At 37.1% G+C, this 20,275-nt stretch overlaps 1 protein-coding gene across 1 annotated transcript in view; it reads right to left on the reverse strand.

The window, feature by feature from the left end:
* Positions 1-1,997: 1,997 nt before the first annotated feature.
* The window catches only part of col28a1b (collagen, type XXVIII, alpha 1b), a 37,288-nt gene continuing 19,010 nt past the window's right edge, over positions 1,998-20,275 (reverse strand). The window contains exons 14-35 of the mRNA XM_030157287.1: positions 19,523-19,591; positions 19,019-19,087; positions 18,874-18,942; positions 17,532-17,600; positions 15,723-15,791; positions 15,368-15,439; positions 15,216-15,284; positions 14,760-14,831; positions 14,289-14,357; positions 14,143-14,211; positions 13,985-14,053; positions 13,831-13,899; positions 13,293-13,361; positions 13,139-13,207; positions 10,223-10,291; positions 10,010-10,090; positions 9,825-9,860; positions 8,197-8,233; positions 7,526-8,080; positions 5,336-5,520; positions 4,920-5,214; positions 1,998-2,620 (exon numbers count right to left, since the gene is read on the reverse strand). Coding sequence (XP_030013147.1) covers positions 2,448-2,620; positions 4,920-5,214; positions 5,336-5,520; positions 7,526-8,080; positions 8,197-8,233; positions 9,825-9,860; positions 10,010-10,090; positions 10,223-10,291; positions 13,139-13,207; positions 13,293-13,361; positions 13,831-13,899; positions 13,985-14,053; positions 14,143-14,211; positions 14,289-14,357; positions 14,760-14,831; positions 15,216-15,284; positions 15,368-15,439; positions 15,723-15,791; positions 17,532-17,600; positions 18,874-18,942; positions 19,019-19,087; positions 19,523-19,591 — 2,403 coding nt within the window. The 3' untranslated portion in view covers positions 1,998-2,447. The remainder of the gene's footprint in view (positions 2,621-4,919; positions 5,215-5,335; positions 5,521-7,525; positions 8,081-8,196; positions 8,234-9,824; positions 9,861-10,009; positions 10,091-10,222; positions 10,292-13,138; positions 13,208-13,292; positions 13,362-13,830; positions 13,900-13,984; positions 14,054-14,142; positions 14,212-14,288; positions 14,358-14,759; positions 14,832-15,215; positions 15,285-15,367; positions 15,440-15,722; positions 15,792-17,531; positions 17,601-18,873; positions 18,943-19,018; positions 19,088-19,522; positions 19,592-20,275) is intronic.

A 20,275-nucleotide genomic window follows, 5' to 3' on the forward strand; every position in this document is an offset into this window, starting at 1 on the left:
TTACATTTGAAAGTACTCAGATATTATAACTACACAAGGCCATTTGACCTTGAAAAAGTAGGTCAAGGTCTCCTGTTTTCAATAGGCTTCTGCTCCATGTGAAGATGCATCCACAGTATAAATTTGGTGCAGATATATCAATGCATTCTTCAGATAATGGAATTATGTCATTGAATGGACAGACGACAAAATAATTACAATACCCCTTTGGCCAGAAGTTGGCCCGAGGGATAAAAACTGAATTAAAAGTGACTTTTTCAACAAAGTAAACTGAGCTGAAAAACAAGTGTCTCCACCAACCATCATTTATCAAACTCCATGGGTTTTTACTGGTGAATCGATGTTGCAGAAGATGACAGTGTTTCCATGTTCACTACAGAGCCTCTGACCATCCAAATAGGTCACATCTGATGATTATTAAAACTAGACAAACTGTATTTGACACCAATTAATTACATGTACAGGCCCATTGTGTCAAGCGTCACTGCCTTCATACTTGGATGCGTCCATTAGGCTGGAATAAGTGTTTGTGAATCAATCCACCAGAGGGCAGCGCTTCTAATTAATATACTGGCTGAATACCATGAAGAAGAGTAAAGGTTTTTGAGAAGAAGGAGAATGTCAATAATAACAAATATGGCAATGACAGACGGGGTATTACTAATGTTGATATAGAGAAGGGTAGTTGTCATAAAAATGTCGGTAGTTTTTCAATAACTCAGTCACACTTGGAAAAGTTCTGGAAATTATTCTCTTAAAATCTCAACACTGCCTCCACCAATGCCGATGGTACTGCTCCGTATTCTCCGTTTGGGTTTACATCTGCAAGCTCCCAGAGGATGGACAGAAAAACAGACGTAATGAATGCAGAGGACAGACAGAACACTTTGTCCACGTAGAGCATAAATGGGACTTGCTGATAAAATTAGAGATTCATTAGATATTTTGATCAGCGGTGGATGTTTGGGTCTTTGTGAGATAATGACACAGTCCATGATGTTAATACCAGGACTCATCAGGGTCAAACTGTGAGACATTGGCCACAGAGTTCAGACCTGAACTCCACTGAGAAGCTTTAGGATATGATGGAGAAGACTATACAGTGAACTGACTGTCCTATCATCAATACAAAGTCTTGGCTAAAAATTAATGCAAAGATGGAAACAACTGTTGTGACATCATATGATCTTAAAGGGGTCATATTTTGCTAAACCCACTTTTATTAGTCTTTGGTACATTTATTTGTGTATTTGGGGACTGTAATAGTTCAGAAGGCTTGAATTTAAACCCTCCAGATGCTGCAAAGCTATCTTTATATTCATTTTAGCAAAAATCGAGTGGATTTCTACAACCGTTTTAATTCCTTCTTAATTTGTTACGTTTTATAACTAGTTATGTCACGATGTTTGCACAAATAAGGTCAAGACTTCCGACTAACAGCCCACCCCCTCCTACAGCCTGGAGGGGGTGGGGCGTGAAGTGGCTCATGTGCATTTAAAGAGCCAGTGCTCACAATGGCCTTTCTGGTGTCATTGCTCAGAAAAAGGGTTGAAGATGGGCCTGTGGAGTTTAATTAATTTAGATTTCAGACCCAAGCATAGCATGTACAGTTCATGTAGACCACAGGGAATTTTAAAAAAAATGCATAATTCCATTTAAAAAAAAAAAAAAAAAGAAGAGCAAAATATCACTCCTTTAAAGAAATGATGCACTTGAATGTGTCCCACTCTCAAAGCTTCCATTTAAATTAAATTAAATATTAACGTGGAAGACATTTTCTTTTGGCAGCAACATAAATTACTATAACAATAAATGCATCCTAATCACTTTGTAATATATAATTTTCATAACATTAGTAGTTTCTCATTATGTTTCAAACAACGCCAATACACTTTTCTTTTTTCTAAAACTTATTTTGTTGAATACTCCTACTCTTACAGTTTGTATATGTTGTGTTGTATGTGTTGAAAAAAAGTCAGCTTTTCTACACATTCAGATAATGCAGCAGTGCATCTAAATAGTTATCAGCTTTATTCTCCTTTGGCTTTCTCTTTGATGACAGTATTAAAAACATAAAAATACAGTAAAAAAAAAATACATTACATATGTTCAAAAGGGTTACGTGTCTGAATGGAAATGTTAGTGCTCACAGAGTTTGTTATTTGGGACAGAACTGCTCAAGTAACATTACAGACATATAAATCCACCTCTGTGCCAAAGTCTGTCTTCAAAGTCCTTCAGCTTTTTGGCTAAATTCATAGGTAAAAATCCCTCTGATCAACAGTGAAAATTATTGTAACATTTTATCCCTTCTACAGATGATTCAGTCATGACACCTCATATTTTCATTAATCTTCTCCATCTTTGTCAAAGTTAGAGTAAATCCTACTGTAGCTAAATCATGTGGAGTACAAAATGTAGTAAAGGTGTAGATTTGTTTCTACATGTTATGACTTGACACAGGCTTCTTTGCAGCTCTTCTCAGTCTCAAACCGATTGCTGTTTCCTAAACAGCCTCCGAACCAGAACTGAGCACAAGCGTTAGCTGTAGCATCATAGTACCATTTCACCATGTAGTTCCTGCATGGACCTGGATCCAGGATCTGACCACAACGCTCAGCTGGAAAAAGCAGAGAAGTGAAACAGTTAAAATAGATCTGTGAAACTGCTAGCTCTCTGTTACTGTTCAGGGAAATGGGAAATGCTGTGCATATTTGTTGCACAGTTTTGTTTTACAAAGGGAGAGGACTTTGGCTCCAAAATGAAGCCAATGCACAAGTATTTTAAAGTTGTAATACCACACGTGGCCACTAGGGTTAGATCCAAAAAGCCCCATCTCAAGTACACTTGTACTGAAGATCTCCTTAAAAATACTGTTGATATTTTTTCCAGCAGTCATTCTGGTCTCATTTGTAATGCATCCAGTCTATGGAACCAGTTGAAATGTCAAAATAAAAGCATGTAATATACAGTTGTTGTTTTTTTTTGTTTTTTGTTTTTTTGTTTTTTTCAAGGTTTTTTTGTTCACTGTTTTTTGGAGATCATACATCTTCATGTCTTATACATAAGACCAACATTAACTTTTTCCTCTGTTAATCAGATCACAGGGTAAATAGAAGCTGTGATGTCTGCCATGTCAGGGTTTGATTGACAGGTCTACAGGACAGCTCACTCACATGTCACCAAGTTGGACTTTTGGAGTTTCTGTGGGTTTCTGTTTATTTTATAAAGCGCATTTTATCTTGACAGACAGCTCCACTGTAGCTGAGGTTACACAAACACAATAAAACAGCTTGGTTACACAGTGTTTGTTGAAGTTTTAGCATTAGCGTACCCGTGACCCCTTGCAGATGGCTCTGACCCCTCACAGTCCCACAGCTTCTCACATTTTTCTCCAAATCTGGACAATTTTAGCTCTCAAAGGTCAACATGGCAATGGCCAAATCACAAACTACTGGCCTCACAACAGGTTTCCTGAAACCAATGGGTGACATCATGGGTCCTCTGTCTGTTAAAGACAGTCTCCAATTTAATTCATCTCATTTCTTTCTTTGCTTGCTGTGACACTGACCTTATTTGACAACCTATGATAAGATAAGATGAGATAAGATAAGATATTCCTTTATTAGTCCCACAGGGGGAAATTTCAATGAGTGATGCTTGGTGGTGTCAGAGGTGGAAAATATCCATAAATTTACTGCAATTATTAATTTCAGAGTAGGTCTAAATATGAAACAATGCTAATTAGCTAGAGCTAACTAAGATAGCTATGTGTGGTTATGTGTTCAGAATTTGCTGGTTGATGTTACCTCACTCCAATTAAAAGCTCATAACTGTTGGCCACATCTATAGTAGCCACACCAATTCAAAATTCTTATGCTACCTAGAACAGACACACAGAGTTCTTCAGTGTATCTATTCTGCTTTTCTACAGCAGCAACAGTAACACTGTTAGCTTACAAATGGTGTTAGCCAATGTGTACAAATGACCACCTCCCAACACAAAACAGATTTCAGCACAGGAAACCATAACATTTTTAATTTTCAGTCTACATCAACAATCTAAATGGACCAAAACGAACCAGTAGAGAAGACTGTCAGTGTGACTGATTTATATTCAGTGATTTGCTTTAGACAAAGAAACAATATGTGCTTTCACATCAGAGTCTCCAAAAGTCTCCAATAACACCAGAAAAAGTTGGTAGGTTTGTTGCTAGCTGCTTTTAGGATAAAGAGTCTTTGGAGGGGTATGAAAAATCATTTAATATACCAACAGCTGGAAAAACTGACTTTTACAGCTAGGTTTTTAAGACTGTGACAGAGAAAATAATTTTGTGTTATTTAGAGGAAAATGTATGTTTTAGCTTATAGTCACATTTCAAAAGTCAATAAAAGTTTCCAAACAAATTTTAAAAGTAGCTAAATCAGTTACTAGGTGCTTTTTGGGAAAAAAAAAAAAGTTGCTAGGGTAGTCTGAAAAGTTCCTAAATCTAACAACAAAAGTGTTAAGTTGGCATCAGTGATAAAAATAAACACAACATGCCCGCACTCAGAACCCTCGGCCTTTAGTTCACGCCAGGGTCTCCTTATCATTGACTATCTGCTGCCCCACCTGGTTGAGAACTACTGGTGCATGCTAAAGTTTCTGCACATATGGACAGACGAACGGACAACAAACTGATGACAATACCCTGTGGTGAGGGCCGAGGGTAAAAACTTCTTTGCTCATTCATTGTTTGCTCCTGGAGGATTCTGTTGGGTCTCTGTAAATTGGCTTAAGTGTCTGGTTTAGACCAACTGTAGTTGTAAAGTGTCATGAGACAACTTTTGTTATGATGTGATGCTATATAAATAAAATTTGATAGATTCATTCAACATTTTTAGCATCCTCTAATAGATTCTGAATCCTTGTTAGTTACCTGATACATAGGTGTCAGAGGGCAGTGGTGGAGGAGTGGGTGGAGACAGTGGGGAGGGGGTCTTATTCTCAGGCAAGTTCTTCAGAGTGGGACCAGCCGGCCCGATGGCTCCAGTCATAATTTTATGACTGGAGGGATTCTTCACATCCAACTGTGAGAGGAAGTCAGTAACAGGTCTGAAGGGCTCCCTGTCGAAGAATGGAAACCTCTGGGTTTCTGAAGGGGTTCTGTCCTCTGTCTTTGGTCTCGGCACAGTGATGGGTTCTCTGTCGGGCTGTGGTGCTGGAACACCAGGCTGGAACAGAGGGAACAATTCATTTCCAATTTGACAGGCAAATTTATTTTTGTAGGTATGTCTGCATGTATGTGATTATTATTGTTGCATGAGAAGAAAAAAATAGATAAGTTCTTCTCACCACTAACTGAACTCTCCTGAAGTCTCCTGTGAATGGAGGAGTATCTGTTTCTGTCCTGTATGGAGGTTCTTGGACATTACTGGAGACTTCTGGGATTCCTGGAGTCGTTCTGAAGCCTGGGATGGAGCTAAACAATCGTTTCTCTGTGTCCTCACAGATTTGACTCAGCAGCTTCTTTTCTAATGCTTCAAGATAGTAATGACGACTCAGTTAGTAGGTTTACTGTACATGTCTAGTCTAACATTCACTTAAAGCCACAAAATACATCTTCAACAACTGTCAGCAGAAGAGAGTTTTTTTTATCTATTTATTGATAACATATTTTATCTGTTGATACTAGTAATTTATATCATCAATGTCCCTTTATTTATTTAAAAAAAGTGCATCTATATCTGTATCTGCATATTGCAGTCTGTTGGAATAATCATGCCACCTGGTGATTACTTTAGTCTTCATTCTCCTTCCTGTTGTCCATGGGTTATCTGGTACCTACATGAAATAACAACCATCACCTCCAAGTTGCAACTACACACTGAAAATGAGTTTTAGTTACGTAATATGCAATGAGTGAGGCCGGCTTGGTTATTAGTAGGTTGTCTTTTTTGTGGATGTTTAAGCATTTAATGACATGTTTCACTTCCTCACAAGCAAATGTTTCCTCAAAAACAAATTTCCCCTAATGTTGTTTTACAAAGGCTTATTTGCTGCATACAAGGCTGTGGTCGGTCTCAAGAAATATAAACCACTCAGATTGTTTCCCTGAATGGATGTGGAATATGTTACTCATACAGAAACATATTTGTATGGGCTAGATATCTCTATCAATTTTATGAAACCCAAAAGGGTTTCATTAATAAAACAGTACATATATGTACACACACAGCATGGCCACAAAAAGTCACGCACAATATTTCCCTACATCGCCTTTAACTTTGATTACAGTGGAATTGTTTATATCACACAATGTTTATGCAACAGCACAATTAAGGTCTCAAACAGATTTGCATTAATCATTGTCCAAGATCTTGTATTAATTAGGGGGCAAACACATCCTCAGTGTGGTTCAGGTCTGGACTCTATGGCCAATCAATGTGTGGAAATAATGTCTGAACCACTTTTTGATAAACCTGATGAATCAGATGAAGCCTAGCTTGTCTAATCTTCAAGCTCTATCAAACGGATGGTTACTTAAGAAATAAGCTACTGACAGCATCAGTTAAAGAGTTAAAGAATGTATTGCAGCTCAGTCATATTAATAACTGCAGTAATTATCAAATGGAAGGATCTGAACTATTTGCAGAGCTAAATCCAGGTTGAGACTTTTATATTGGCCAGGCTGTGGCTTTAACTTCCTATATGGAAATGGAAATTCAGGGTTTCCAACAGAATTACATTTGATTCCATGATTTTGACCACATTATTATGGCCAGTGTTTTGAAGCATATTATTTGGAGCAAAGAGTTCATTGAGAGACTCATCTTCATCATTACTCTAATGCTTGGTCATGTGTTGATATACCCGAGTGGCCAAACCAAGTTAAGCCTTGTGCCCTCCTCACATTACCACCCCTGGACACCTTCATGGCAAAAATGTACATGCACAAAAAAACTAATATAAAAGTGTGTGTGTGTGTATATATATATATATATATATATATATATATATATATATATATATATATATATATATATATATACTTTTTTGTTTATATATATAAATCTCTTAAACAACTTCAGTCCTGCTCAATACTACCAAACATTCAGTCATTTTCATTATTTTAACCAATTAAATACCAGTTTAATTATTTTAAATTATGAATTATTTATTGCAAAAAAAATATATATATATTGTCCATATAAAAAAAAGTAGGGGGATTAGATGATTAGAGTCTTGGATATGTCAAACCTTCGTAGCCAAAAATGCCACATTGATTTCCATTAAAACCTGATTTTTTTTTATCTCACTACCATTACAGTGTATAACCATGCATTCTCTAATGTCAACATTTCATTTTGAAGAAAAGTAGTGATACTTGACATTTTTACCATATTCCACCAGACTTAACCATTTTCCCTTTGTAGACTGATACATGAAATTCTTGAATTTTTGAGTTCTATAAGTGAGCCCTATGACTGTCGGGGGGCTGCCCTTTATATTGTTTTAAATGTACGTATGTAGTAGAAGTGTCACCTGGCAGTGTTTTAAAGTCTTCTATGAGGTATACGTGGCTGCCATCAGGGTCCGGGGCCATGATGTTCACCTCCTTCTTGAACTCTTCATACAGAGCGTCGCTCTCGTTCACCACTCCGATCACAAATGTCTCTATGTTACTGGCCTGAGCCTCTGCCACTGCGCTCTCCAGACTCACAGAGTCCCTCTTATCGGCCTGTCCATCAGTGATGATGATGGCCATCTTCCTCACACCTGGCCGTGCTGCCTTGAACACCTGGTTGGCCTGGTGGATGGCGCTGCCTGTGAATGTGCCCTCGCCCAGGTAGGTCATGGAGCGCACTGCAGATTTGATCTCATCACGGGTGGCTTCCTGTTTGAGGTTTACCACCACCATGTTGGTGTGGCTGTACAGAACCACGCCGACCCGGGTGATGTCCCTGCTTACTGAGGAGCGGTCGATCAGCGCGTTCACAAAGTCCTTGATCACGTTGAAGTTTTCAGGGCCCACACTTTCAGAGCTGTCGATCACAAATACAAGCTCCAGAGGGGTTTCTCTGCACGTCACCGCACAACCTGTCAAACACAAGAGTCACAGTGCATTCACTAGATCACCTTATTATTATATAAAAGAGTTTGAGGATGAATGTATGTAAGAAAACAAAAGGATCAAATAACTACTGTGTACTTACTGCATATTGATCGCACAACTTTAATGATTTCGTCTCTCTGAAAGATAGAGGATAAAAGATTGTCAAATTATTTCAGGTGTGAGCATTATTTTTCAGAGGACATACTGACTTAGATAAAGTAACTTAAAGTGCCATACAGTTTATAGAACATATTTAATTTTAATCACTGTTATCTTTTGTTTTAATTTTTTATGTGAAGCCTGTGTTTATATAAAAATGTGCCATATAAGTTAAGTAGAAACATGAAGTGCATAGTGCTGAATTTCTGCATCCTTGTTTAACCTTTACAGACCTACAACTACTGTCCTACTCATGTGCTGTTGTGTCCTTGGGCAAGACACATCACCCTCCTTGCCTCCAGTGCTGCTACTCACACTGGTGTATGAATGCATATGAATGTTTTGTGGTGGTCAGAAGGGCTGTAGGTGCAAATTGTCAGCTTGCCCCAGGGCAGCTGTGGCTACATATGTAGTTTACCACCACCAGAGTGTGAATGTGTTAGTGAATGAATAATGGATCCAGTGCACACCCTTTGAGTATGCATTCATAGAAAAGTGCTATATAAATCTAATCCATTGTTATTAAATCTAAAATTTCTCAAGTGATTTTTGACCATTTCTTACAATATTACCCTTTGCATTTTCAAATTCAAATGTTATTATATAAAAATAGAGAAAACTGAAAAGTGAGTTTTTCAGTAAAATATGTCAGTAACTAAACATAAAAATATGTCTCCACTTACTCTCATTTAAGATAAGATAAGATAAGATAAGATAAGATAAGATAAGATAAGATAAGATAAGATAAGATAAGATAAGATAAGATAAGATAAGATATACTTTATTGATCCCCCAAGGGGAAATTCAAATGTACAACAGCACAAGACATTATGCATCACATACAATAGAAAGATTTATCCAACTCCATGGGTTTTACAGGTGAATCATTGTTGTAGAAGATGACAGTGTTTCCACATTCACTATGGAGCCTCTGAACATCCAAATGGGTTACATCTGATGACCATGAAAAGATGACAAACTGCATTTTACACCAATTATTTAGAGCCAGACTGAGATAGAGTCATAGATTGCCTTAGATCAGGGGTGCCCAACCCTGGTCCTCGAGGGCTACTATCCTGCATGTTTTAGATGTATCCCTCTCCCAGCACACCTGACGGTCATTATCAGGCTTCTGCAGAGCCTGACCTGATGATAGGCCTATCATTTGAATCAGGTGGGTTGGAAGAGGGATACATCTAAAACATGCAGGATAGTAGCCCTCGAGGACCAGGGTTGGGCACCCCTGCCTTAGATGAACTATATGATCAGTGATTGAGAGTGCAAGAGGAATTATATATACAACTTTTCTATTTTTGTGTCTGCTCCACCACTCTGGATTTGGAAAAACAATAGGTAAAAATACTGGCATTGAGCTTTAAATTAAAGCTCACATGAAATCTAATACAGCGTTGACATTGTTTCTGCTACATCTTGTACGTGTCACCCATTATCCAGTGCTTAATGCTGGTTTTGAATTTGTCATTTCCTGTAAAATGATTTTAAAAACTGTTGGACTGTATAAAAAGGTTGACAATGCCACACTCATAGTTCTGTGGATGATGTACTTACAGTAAGTCCAGGCTCTCCTTTCTGTCCAACTCTTCCCTGGAATTACAAGGAAATCTTAAGTCATCAGATTTGAACATCTTGCATCATTTAATAACAGAGTAAAACACAAACCCACTAATCAAAAGGTGCTTCTTCATGTGCCCTGTAAAATGCATGGCTTGTAAATGATAAATTACAATCCATACCAGAGGTCCTAAAGCTCCTGGCTCTCCAGGTTCTCCTTGTTCTCCTTTGATGCCCTTTTCCCCTCTGAATCCTCGATCCCCCTGCGGGACAGAGGAAAACATGTGAAATGACTCAAAGAGTGGCGATAGCAGAGTGATAATATAGTCAATATAAAATATCTGTTGAAGTTGGTATACAGTAGAAATGCTGACACTTGTGGAATCCAACAGTACCTTATCTCCTTGCAGGCCTTGTCCAGGAGGACCTCTGGGACCAGGGATCCCCTGAAATCCAGGCTCCCCCTAAAAATATTATACATAGTCCACGTTAAAGAGCGTCATTATATTTCCCTTTTCTATATTCTGACAATACAGGTTAAATGAGATGTGAAATGTGCACCTTAAACATGCACTGTGTCATTTCTGCTGCTAAATAAAGCAATAATCAATCAAAATAGCTTTCAATGAAAATCTTCACACGATCTTACTCAAGCAGATGTTGATAATGTTGTAAAACAGATGTGAACATTGAGAATTTATATCAAATTGTTTAAAACATTTGATATTATGTAAGTGCACAAATCAGCAAAATATATTATATAGCTTGGTGTTTAGATACTACAGCTTTAACCCTTAAAGACCCACTTCTATTTTTATCATAACTTCCAAATGATTTTTCTTGTCTTTCCAAAGGGATTTATTACAATTTATTAAAATATTATCCTCTGCATTTTACATTTTTCACTGAAAATCAGGTATTTTCCTATGTTTAATCTATTGATCATGTGGATGTTCATAATACCGCTGAGTAAATTCATAGGTTATTATATCAAAATCAGAAAAAAATAGGGAAAAATAACTTTTTCAACCAAATTTATCATTAAATGAACATAAACCAAGTGTCTCCATCTACTGTCATTTATTAAATTCCATGGGTTTTACTGGTGAATCAATGTTGTAGAAGATGACGGTTTCCACGTTCACTACAGAGCCTCTGATCATCCAAATGGGTCATACCTGATGACCATGGAAAGATGACAAACTGCATTTTACACCAATTATTTACATGTATCGATAGGATTAGTGGATCATTGTCATTATTATTAAACATGTTAGATTAGTAGATGCTTTTGGGTGGTGGTGGATGTTAGGGTCTTTATGGGTTAAAAACCTTGTTATCTACACAAAAATGATTGCTGGTTAAATTCAGCAAACACAGACAATATGAGCATTAGATTCAATTAGGTGATGAATCTTATAAAATTTTGGGCCTGAACAACAAAAGGACTGAACATCACTACCAGGTGTAAAACTAGTAGTTAGGGCATATTCATACTTTCAGCGTAAAAACAGGACATTTCAAGCAAAGAAGAAAAAAAAGTCTCATTCCAAAAACCTCTTTCCCAAATTCATGAGGCTTTTGTATTGTTATATTAATATTTTATAATGGCAAGGGAGAAATGATAAGTCAATGGGATCATGTGGGTTTGGGGCTTATAGAGCTATTTCAGACTTAAATATAAAAAACTATCCTGACAGCTCTGAAGGAAAAGCTTTATTACAAACACTTCACTAATAAACTGTGGTGGAAAAATCTGTCAATTGAGAACTCAAGAGTCTTTCGTATGAGTTTATTGCTTCTTGCAGGAAGGACTCCCCCCAAATGAGAGCACAATACTGAGTCATAGGAGAGAATACGTGAGAGTGGAGCAGCAAGCCTTATATACAGAGGAAAATAGGACAATGAAAAAAGAAAGATTACAGTCTTAGTCAGCTGACAAGTGGTCAAACATCATGAGGCAATCAAGGGTTCTCTGGGAGGGGTCAAGATGGGTTCAGAGGCCCTTCGTATGGAGGAAAACATTGATGGGGTGATTTGGTGCTGCTCTTGTACTTCAGCATGAGATGCTTTGTGTTCTCTGATACACATGGTAGCTACTGTCCTTGACAACAGAGAATGTGCTGTGCAATTAGATGAATGTTCTGTATGTTGTGGCTGTGAGTACAGTAAAACCGAAGGTGTGAAGTTAGGTAAGAATTACAAAAGTGATATAAGTTAGCCCAGTTAGATAGGAATTACACAAATGGGTCAGATTGGAATTGTATGAGGGATGTGATTTTGACAGTTATCCAAGTGAAATAATTTTGCCATTACATAAACTGTATGAGGGATATAGAGCAACAGAGAAACAGCAAGGAAAACTACATGACACACAACATTAATGACCATAGAATCCAGAGCAATCAGGCATTAAATGAACATTGGTGTTGCTATGCTGGGTGTAAATCTTCACAGTCTCTTTGGAGATGCACTTATTGTTCCAGCAGTGTGATTGTGTGATGCTGCCTGTGCTAAGTAGTAATGTTATCATTCAGTGACACCTGAACAACATTATAATAAGATTCAGACATTAATGGAACATGTTTCAGACCTACCCAAGTAAAATTAATGGCTGTAGATTATTTTCATGGACATTTCAGTAGATTGTTTTATAGACACAAAATACTACAGAACTAAAAGAAGCAAAATGCATGAAAGCTGGTTTGTGATTGTGAATCACCATGCGTGTGCATTTCTGCTAAGTAAAGCCACACAAACTAAGGGGTTTTGCTCTATGCAGACTAATCTATAAATGGAGAAAAGACTGAAACAGCCAAGAAGAGCTCAGCTGTTTGGACAGCTCAGATACAAAATGAGGTCAAATTGACACCATGTCACTGGTACAAAGCCTTTAGAGAATAGGTGCTTAAAACAGAGCAGATTCTGAGCACAAAAGTGGCTCAGTTATGACGCTAATAGTGAACATGATTCATTCTTTGTCAGTCTGGCCGTTTATGTCTTTGTTCAGATATGTAAAGGAACTAAGTGGAGTTTATTTGATGGACCAATTTCCATTGAACAAGGTCACAAAGTGTTTCAAAGGAATAAACAATTAAAGAGATTATTTAATTAAAAAGACTGTTTTATAAATTTAACTATTCTGAATTCAATTATTCATCTAGTGTCACATTGATCATTGGTGATCAATCCATAAAGAGTTGAGTAGTTTTACTTATTAATTCACAAAAAACAGTTGATGATGACACATGCCCTGAGTAACATGTTTTGTAGCTAGTGACTGAGGTGCAGATCTAACAGCAGGACTCTACCTTCTGCCCTTGGATACCCTCTCCAGGTAAACCCTGAGGACCAGGAGCTCCCATCTGACCAGCTGAACCCTGTTGAAAAAAAGAGACACAGTCTACATATCTTGATATTATCATCAATATTATTATCATAAATATATAGCAAATGTTGTTTTACCTTTGGACCAATTAATCCAATTCCTGGAGGCCCAGCAGGTCCAGGAGGTCCAGGCAAACCTCTGTCTCCCTGAACACAAAACAGAACAAAACAAATTCTACAACATTTAGTATATAATAAATATTAATCAAAGAAACTTTTTGACTGAGGCACCAATGAGCAACTTTCCATTCAAAACAGGAACAATTTGACATCCATGCAAAAAATATAATGTCTTAGCTCAAGTATATTGCCAACACATTGGGATCAAAATATACTGGGTCCAAATCATTTACACTGCCAATTAGAATGTTTTATCTTTGTGGGACAAAAGACATTTTCATTACTACATTGCCATGTCCACATGGAAGATTTCCAAGAATGTGCACCTTTCTGAGTGTTTTTATATGTGATGATCTGCAGCTTGTATTACAACTTTACACGGTGAAATTACTTAAAGCAATAAGAACTGGAGAAAACTGTGCAGTGACTGCAACATAGATAGGTTTTTGTCCTTTGATTAATACCACTGACCTAGTTTTATGTGTCAAGTTCTTACCTTCGGTCCCGGTAAACCGATGCCATCTGGTCCAGCCTCTCCTATCAGACCAGGAGGTCCAGGAAGTCCCTAAAACAGAGTGTGGCACATTATACATCCAGGCATGTTGGATTATGTGGGACTGGACTGTGATGACTATGACGAAGAGACTCACTGGTGGGCCGCTGAAACCTTCACCTTTCAGTCCAGGAGGTCCAGCAAGTCCTGTTGCCCCTCTGTCCCCCTGCAACAAAACAAAACCGGGTCAGTTTTTACTGGATTATCAGTGTAAAATAAACCTGATGTGAACATGGGAGGATGGATTGAACTCACCTTGGGTCCAGCTATCCCTATTCCAGGTTCTCCCATGGCTCCAGCTGGGCCTCGAGGACCAGGTTCCCCCTGTTAAAAACAATATTAGACCTAGAATGTATTGACTGACAGGTAAAACAGTTAAAGCTGGCATTTGAGAGTCTTACCTTGGCTCCTGGTAAACCTCTTCCTGGTGGTCCAGTGGATCCTTGTGGTCCAATGATTCCTGGTTCTCCCTGGGAAGAAAGAAAGCACTTGATGACTTGGTATCATTAGAAAAAGTCTTTTTAGGACAAAATCTACCAGTTGAAAACTTCTTGAATTGGTGTAAAGTTTTTGTGGTTGTCTAATTTTCTAAATTAGGGGAAGAAAACTGTACAATAAGTCATCAATTTGATTTTATTTTATAATATTTGTATATATTGTATGTTGACCAATTATCCATAACATTGTTAAGTGGTACATGTTGATTAATTAATTCCAGTGGCCCACATCAATGGGTGGGGTGTGTTAGCCAGGAATACTGGGCTATTTATACCATTAGGACATTTTATAAACTGAACAGTTGAGGAAATAACCTGCCAAAAGTAAATAGCTGTTAGACAAGTAACAACTAAAAATTCAGCATGAAGTCTCACCTTGGGCCCCATCGGCCCCACAGGTCCAACTGCACCTGGCTGGCCTCGGGTTCCCCTGTCCCCTCTGTCTCCCTGCCAAAAAAAGACAAACTCTTTACAGCCAAACCTTAATATCTATGGACAAGCAAAACTGCCATTATACGTTATATCTTCATCTGATGTACTGGATGAGCATAAAATGTAGTTTTGTGTTAGGATACCACAGGATAGTCAAGGGAAAATGAAGCCTTTTATTTCTAAATTTAGTAATTTTTTATTACATCATTTATTCATTCATTTGGTTTAATGGCAAGTGTTGGTTCTCCATAAAGATACAAATGCATCATAAAAAGATTCAAATTTGTGGATTATAATTCTGCTGTAAAGATAACAGGTGTAAACATCATTTTAACAATTCCACACATGAATAAGCACCATCCATGGTGGATTTGCATCTACAAATCACAAGTCCTGTACCTTTTCTCCTGGGACGCCTTTTCCAGGAGCTCCGTCAGGACCCCTTGGTCCCGGTAACCCAATGTCACCCTGCCATCACATATAAACACATTTATTCAGTAACTAGAGCAGTAAGACAGATGTAAGATAGAAATTTGATTCTGCAACATTACTTTTTGTCCAGAAGCTCCGTCCTCTCCAGGAAGACCTGGGATTCCTGGTAACCCCTCAGACCCAGGCTCACCCTAAGTAGAATATAGTGACACCAAATCAATAAAATAGGTGGACAAAGTCACCTTTGTGTTGCTATTAAGGTGATTTTTGACATGTAATATCACTGCTCTTGATTTGACTGATTATGTTTGTAACTTTTGCCATTTCTACCATCATATAACATTGATGTTATATGATGATACTGATCAGTACTTGAAAAGTAAAGCTTGTTTAAGCTACATCACAGTGTAGAACAACTGAAAAATGTGGTATTTGAAGAGTGTGATAGTGTTTCAGTGGGAGGAGTGACCGTACCTTGGGTCCTGGTTCACCAACTCCCCTCTCACCTGGCTGTCCTGGCTCACCTGCTGGCCCTACATTCCCCTAAGGACCCCAATAGCATAGTTAGCAGAGGAGTTAGCATTTAAGCAAATATTATATTTAAAAAGGTATAGTTTGTGGAATTACAATCCAAAAATTAACCCATGTTATTGATACAATGGTTCAGTACGGTGTATTAAAATATTTTCACTCATTTACTGGCCTTTCTGATGGGACTGAAGCCCTGAAACTCAGTTCCCATGAAAGAAAACTCCCTTGACAAAAACTAGTTTTAATTTATGGAATTGTAAATCTGTTCATTTGTGTTACTTTGGAGTTTGGAAATCCAAGTTAAGAAATTGTTTTACTGAGGTATATTGAGGCAGTGGTCAATCAGAAATGAGGTAAAATTACTATTTCATTACTCATCCAATCTATCACTGAGCACAGAAATATTATTTCTTCTAGTGCATACATGAATATATTAACATACGCATTAACACTTGATTATTATATTTATTAAGATAATGCTATGAATTTGAGGTGTCAAGTAAACAGCATATCCAGCTTGGATATTCAGAATTAGGCCATTTTCTAAATGGAGTATGTTAGACATCTATACAGCTGATCTGGATAATGTCTGTCATTTGGAGCATGTTCCAAAGAAAAGACACAAATATAAACATAGTCCATAACAACAGCAGTGAAGCTTCTCATTTGTGTTTTTATTCTGGACAACAGTGCTCACTACTCACTCTAGTGTTACAAAGAAGTGTAATTACACAGGGCTTAGCATGCTAACTGCTAAAGATGTCTCTGAGTAGAATATGTTGATATCGTGAACTTCATATCTAAATTGTTATTTTTTCTTACACTCTAATGGCAATCTTAATTTGTTTTTAAATAAATAAATACAATTACAAATTACAAATACCCTTAATGTAGGACATAATATAGCACAGACCTTTGTTGTTAAGTACAGAGACTTATTGTATTAACCCATAAAGACCTGAACATCCACCACTAACCAAAATCATCTCTCAAATGTTTAATACCTATTGATCCACTAATCCTATCAATACATGTAAATGCTTCTCATGGTCATCAGATATGACCCATTTGGATGTCCACACCATCATCTTCATCTTCACTTGTTTTTAATATTCAGTTAATTATATATTTTGTTGAATTTCCTTATTTTTTCTAATTTGATCTAATAACCTTTAAATTTACCATGACCTTTTAATGTACATCTTCATGATCAGTAAATTAAAGTTAGGAAAATATATGATTCTCACTGAAACATACAAAATGCAGAGAATATTATAATAAATTGCGATAAATCACGTGGGAAAAACAAAAAATAATTTGGAAGTTGTGATAAAAATAGTTCTGGGTTTTAAAGGGGTAAATAAACATTTGAACCAGTAAAGGTTTCAGACTCTAATAATAAATTTAAATATCCAGAGTTTTACATAGGGACACTCAAATGAATAGTGACACATAAAAACCTTACAAATACGTCGCTATTTTGTTTTGACTGATTAATCATGGGTCTGCCATTATGCTAAAACATGCATGCACTGCTAAATAATTCTGAAATGTGAATTCCTTTTGCCTTTTTTTTCAGTCTGTCTGCTCTAAACTCGCAGGTGTTTGATTGACAGGTGTATGCACCGTAATAAGCTATGCACAGGAATTCACACTGGAATCAGAGAAAATAAATCAGCTGTCACTCAATATTATCTTTTTCTCTGTTTCTGAGACAAACAACCCATCAGATGTCAACTTGTCCTGTCTTACCTTAGGTCCTGTTATTCCAATACCTGGGGCTCCTCTTGGGCCTGTAGGTCCCACTGGGCCTTGATCACCCTGACAGAGAGACAGTATAAGTAAAACACATATCAAACTAACAGGTGGAAAACACTGGGGATTGTCAGATATGCTTTTATTAATGGTTTTCTTATCTAGTCTGGCTGGTAGAAAAAAACAATGGCTTTGGAGTTGAAGACACTAACATGGTTTTCTTCCACAGAGTGTAAACTATAGATTTATACGAGTGACAGTCAACATTTTCATCCATTTTTAATTAATCTGCCAGTTATTTTCACTTATTTTTCAAACTAATAATTTAATGATAATTTCTTAATAATATATCAGAAAAATCTTAAAGTGTGAAAATTACTTCACTATTTGCTGACACATCTGTGCACATCCTTTAGAATTTGCAATTATTAGCTTACTAATTATTAAAACTTTTCTGATTAATTTGCTTTAATAAATCCTGTTTGGATTAGACTAGTATTATTTGTGCATCTCAGCTAATTTGTAGAATTAGCCAAGGTTGTCTGTGATCTCAGTCCCCTGCAAATATTCCATGTCTGTAAATGGTAAAGTAAAAATTCCACCACAAATGACCTTCCCTATTTGAGCAACACTGGATATCCTGTAACAATAGTAGCCCTGAGTGAATCAACATCTCTGAGATTTTGGAATCATGTACAACATTTTTTGTTTCCTCCAAAAAATTTTTGCAAATAATGGGAAAAAAAGAGCAAACTTCAGCTACAGTAAGGAATAAGGAACTTCTTTTTTTTTTTTTTTATCTCTTAGTGTTAGGCTCTAAAATGTGAGTCTTAACATCAAATCTGGGGGATAATGTCAGAAAATTCAAGTGAAAAACAGAGCTTATCCTGTGTGAAACACAGTCTTAGGTGACCTGTGTGTCCAATGCTGTAAACTCAGATACAGTGTTGCATCCTTTCCCACACACTGATGAATCTCAAAGCGCCATCTAGTGGGTAAACCAGTGTTACAGCCAAATTGTCAGACTAAAATGACCGTTTTGGATGTTTCCAAAAGAGGTATTCAACAAGTTAAATTGCTATGCATAACTTCTTTGACCGCCACACCACTCATGATCATGAGGTAGAGACAATTGACCGTGATATAACACACATTTCCATCCATGTTTTCTCCTCTTTTTTGCCAAGTTATGTTTAAAAAAAATCATATACATTTTAAACATGAATTTGAGAAGGTGGTTCTTGGATATGTGTTGATCATCACAACTAGGCCCTAAACTACAAAAGGATGAGAACACATGGATTAATATTTATATCTGTAATGTTTTGGGTTTTTTTACCTTTTCTCCTTGAATTCCTACACCAGGGACACCAATTGGACCTGGAAATCCAGGAGGTCCATGACTCCCCTGAGAAGAACACTCAGTCATTACATTAGATTTCATATAACTGAAATTATTTCTTCTCCATTTCAGGTCTCTGTACCTTGTCACCTTTGACCCCGATACCAGGAAGCCCACGATTTCCTCTGGGACCATCATATCCCCGATCACCCTAAACAAAGAAGACAGTAACTCTGAAGTACACATGAGCATTCAGATAATAGTTTCAGTCAAAACCTTTAATTCTGGTGTTTAAAATGTAAAGTATAACAAATCAACATATAGCAAAAGAGCAGTGGTTGAGTGGGCAAAAGACTGAAAGGGGAGTGTGAGTGGTGTATTGAGACAAACAACAGTGACATGGAGAAATAGAATCTTATTAACTGATTCATAATACATAAATACACACCTACACCTTCACAAACCTCTGCTGAGCATTCTAAAAATGTAGGCTATAAAGTGCAAATTCCAGACTTAATATACAATTTCTTATTTCTAAATTCTATTGTCTTTTACTAAAATTACAACTCCTCTGCCCTCCAACTAACATCACATATTATCTGGAGATAGTTTTTCCTGAAAAAATAGAAGCTGAGACGTGATTTACCTTTGGTCCTGGAAACCCCTCTCCAGATGGTCCAGGATTTCCCTGAGCTCCAGGTGGCCCTGGGGGTCCCTGGAAGAGAGAACTCACTTCAAACACAGCCCAGAAGAGGCTCAAAGATAGTTTTCATTTAACAAATGTCTAATAAGTATGAAGAAGTATTATAAAACATAGGTTGTGTATGCAGGTAGCCAGTAAACAGATACTACCTCACTTCCAATTTCGATAACAACATACACACCAGATCGCTGTCAGAAAAGTCAACTATACGAACCTACACAAATATGCACTATCATGGCGTTAGAATTAAGATAAACAAAGGTCTCACATACTGTGACATTCAGGACCATAAAACTCTAGTTCATAATGTACACATGAAAGCATGAAAACTGAGTTTTCCAAAATCTCCACCCTGGCTGGAGTTTTCAGAAATGATCATTTTCATTGATATAAACTGGAGTTTTCGTATGGATGAAAGACAAAAACACATGAGAAAATGTCTGTTTATCCAGATACCTGGCTACGTGTATACATGGCCATAGTATCTCTAGATTACTGTGCATCAGACAGCATTAGAATAAAAAAATTCTAAGTGTCATCTATTATAACCTGCAAATTAGTCATGTCCAAATAGAACAACTGTTTTCATGAGTCCTTAAACAGCACAAAATGTAGAGACACAAGATGGAACAAAACCTGTCATGTTGTAATAACAGTAATCTGGGGGCTATGATTTATGTGTTAATTATATGTATC

The sequence above is a fragment of the Sphaeramia orbicularis genome, chromosome 16 (assembly GCF_902148855.1).
Source record: "Sphaeramia orbicularis chromosome 16, fSphaOr1.1, whole genome shotgun sequence".
NCBI classification, from domain to species: domain Eukaryota; kingdom Metazoa; phylum Chordata; class Actinopteri; order Kurtiformes; family Apogonidae; genus Sphaeramia; species Sphaeramia orbicularis.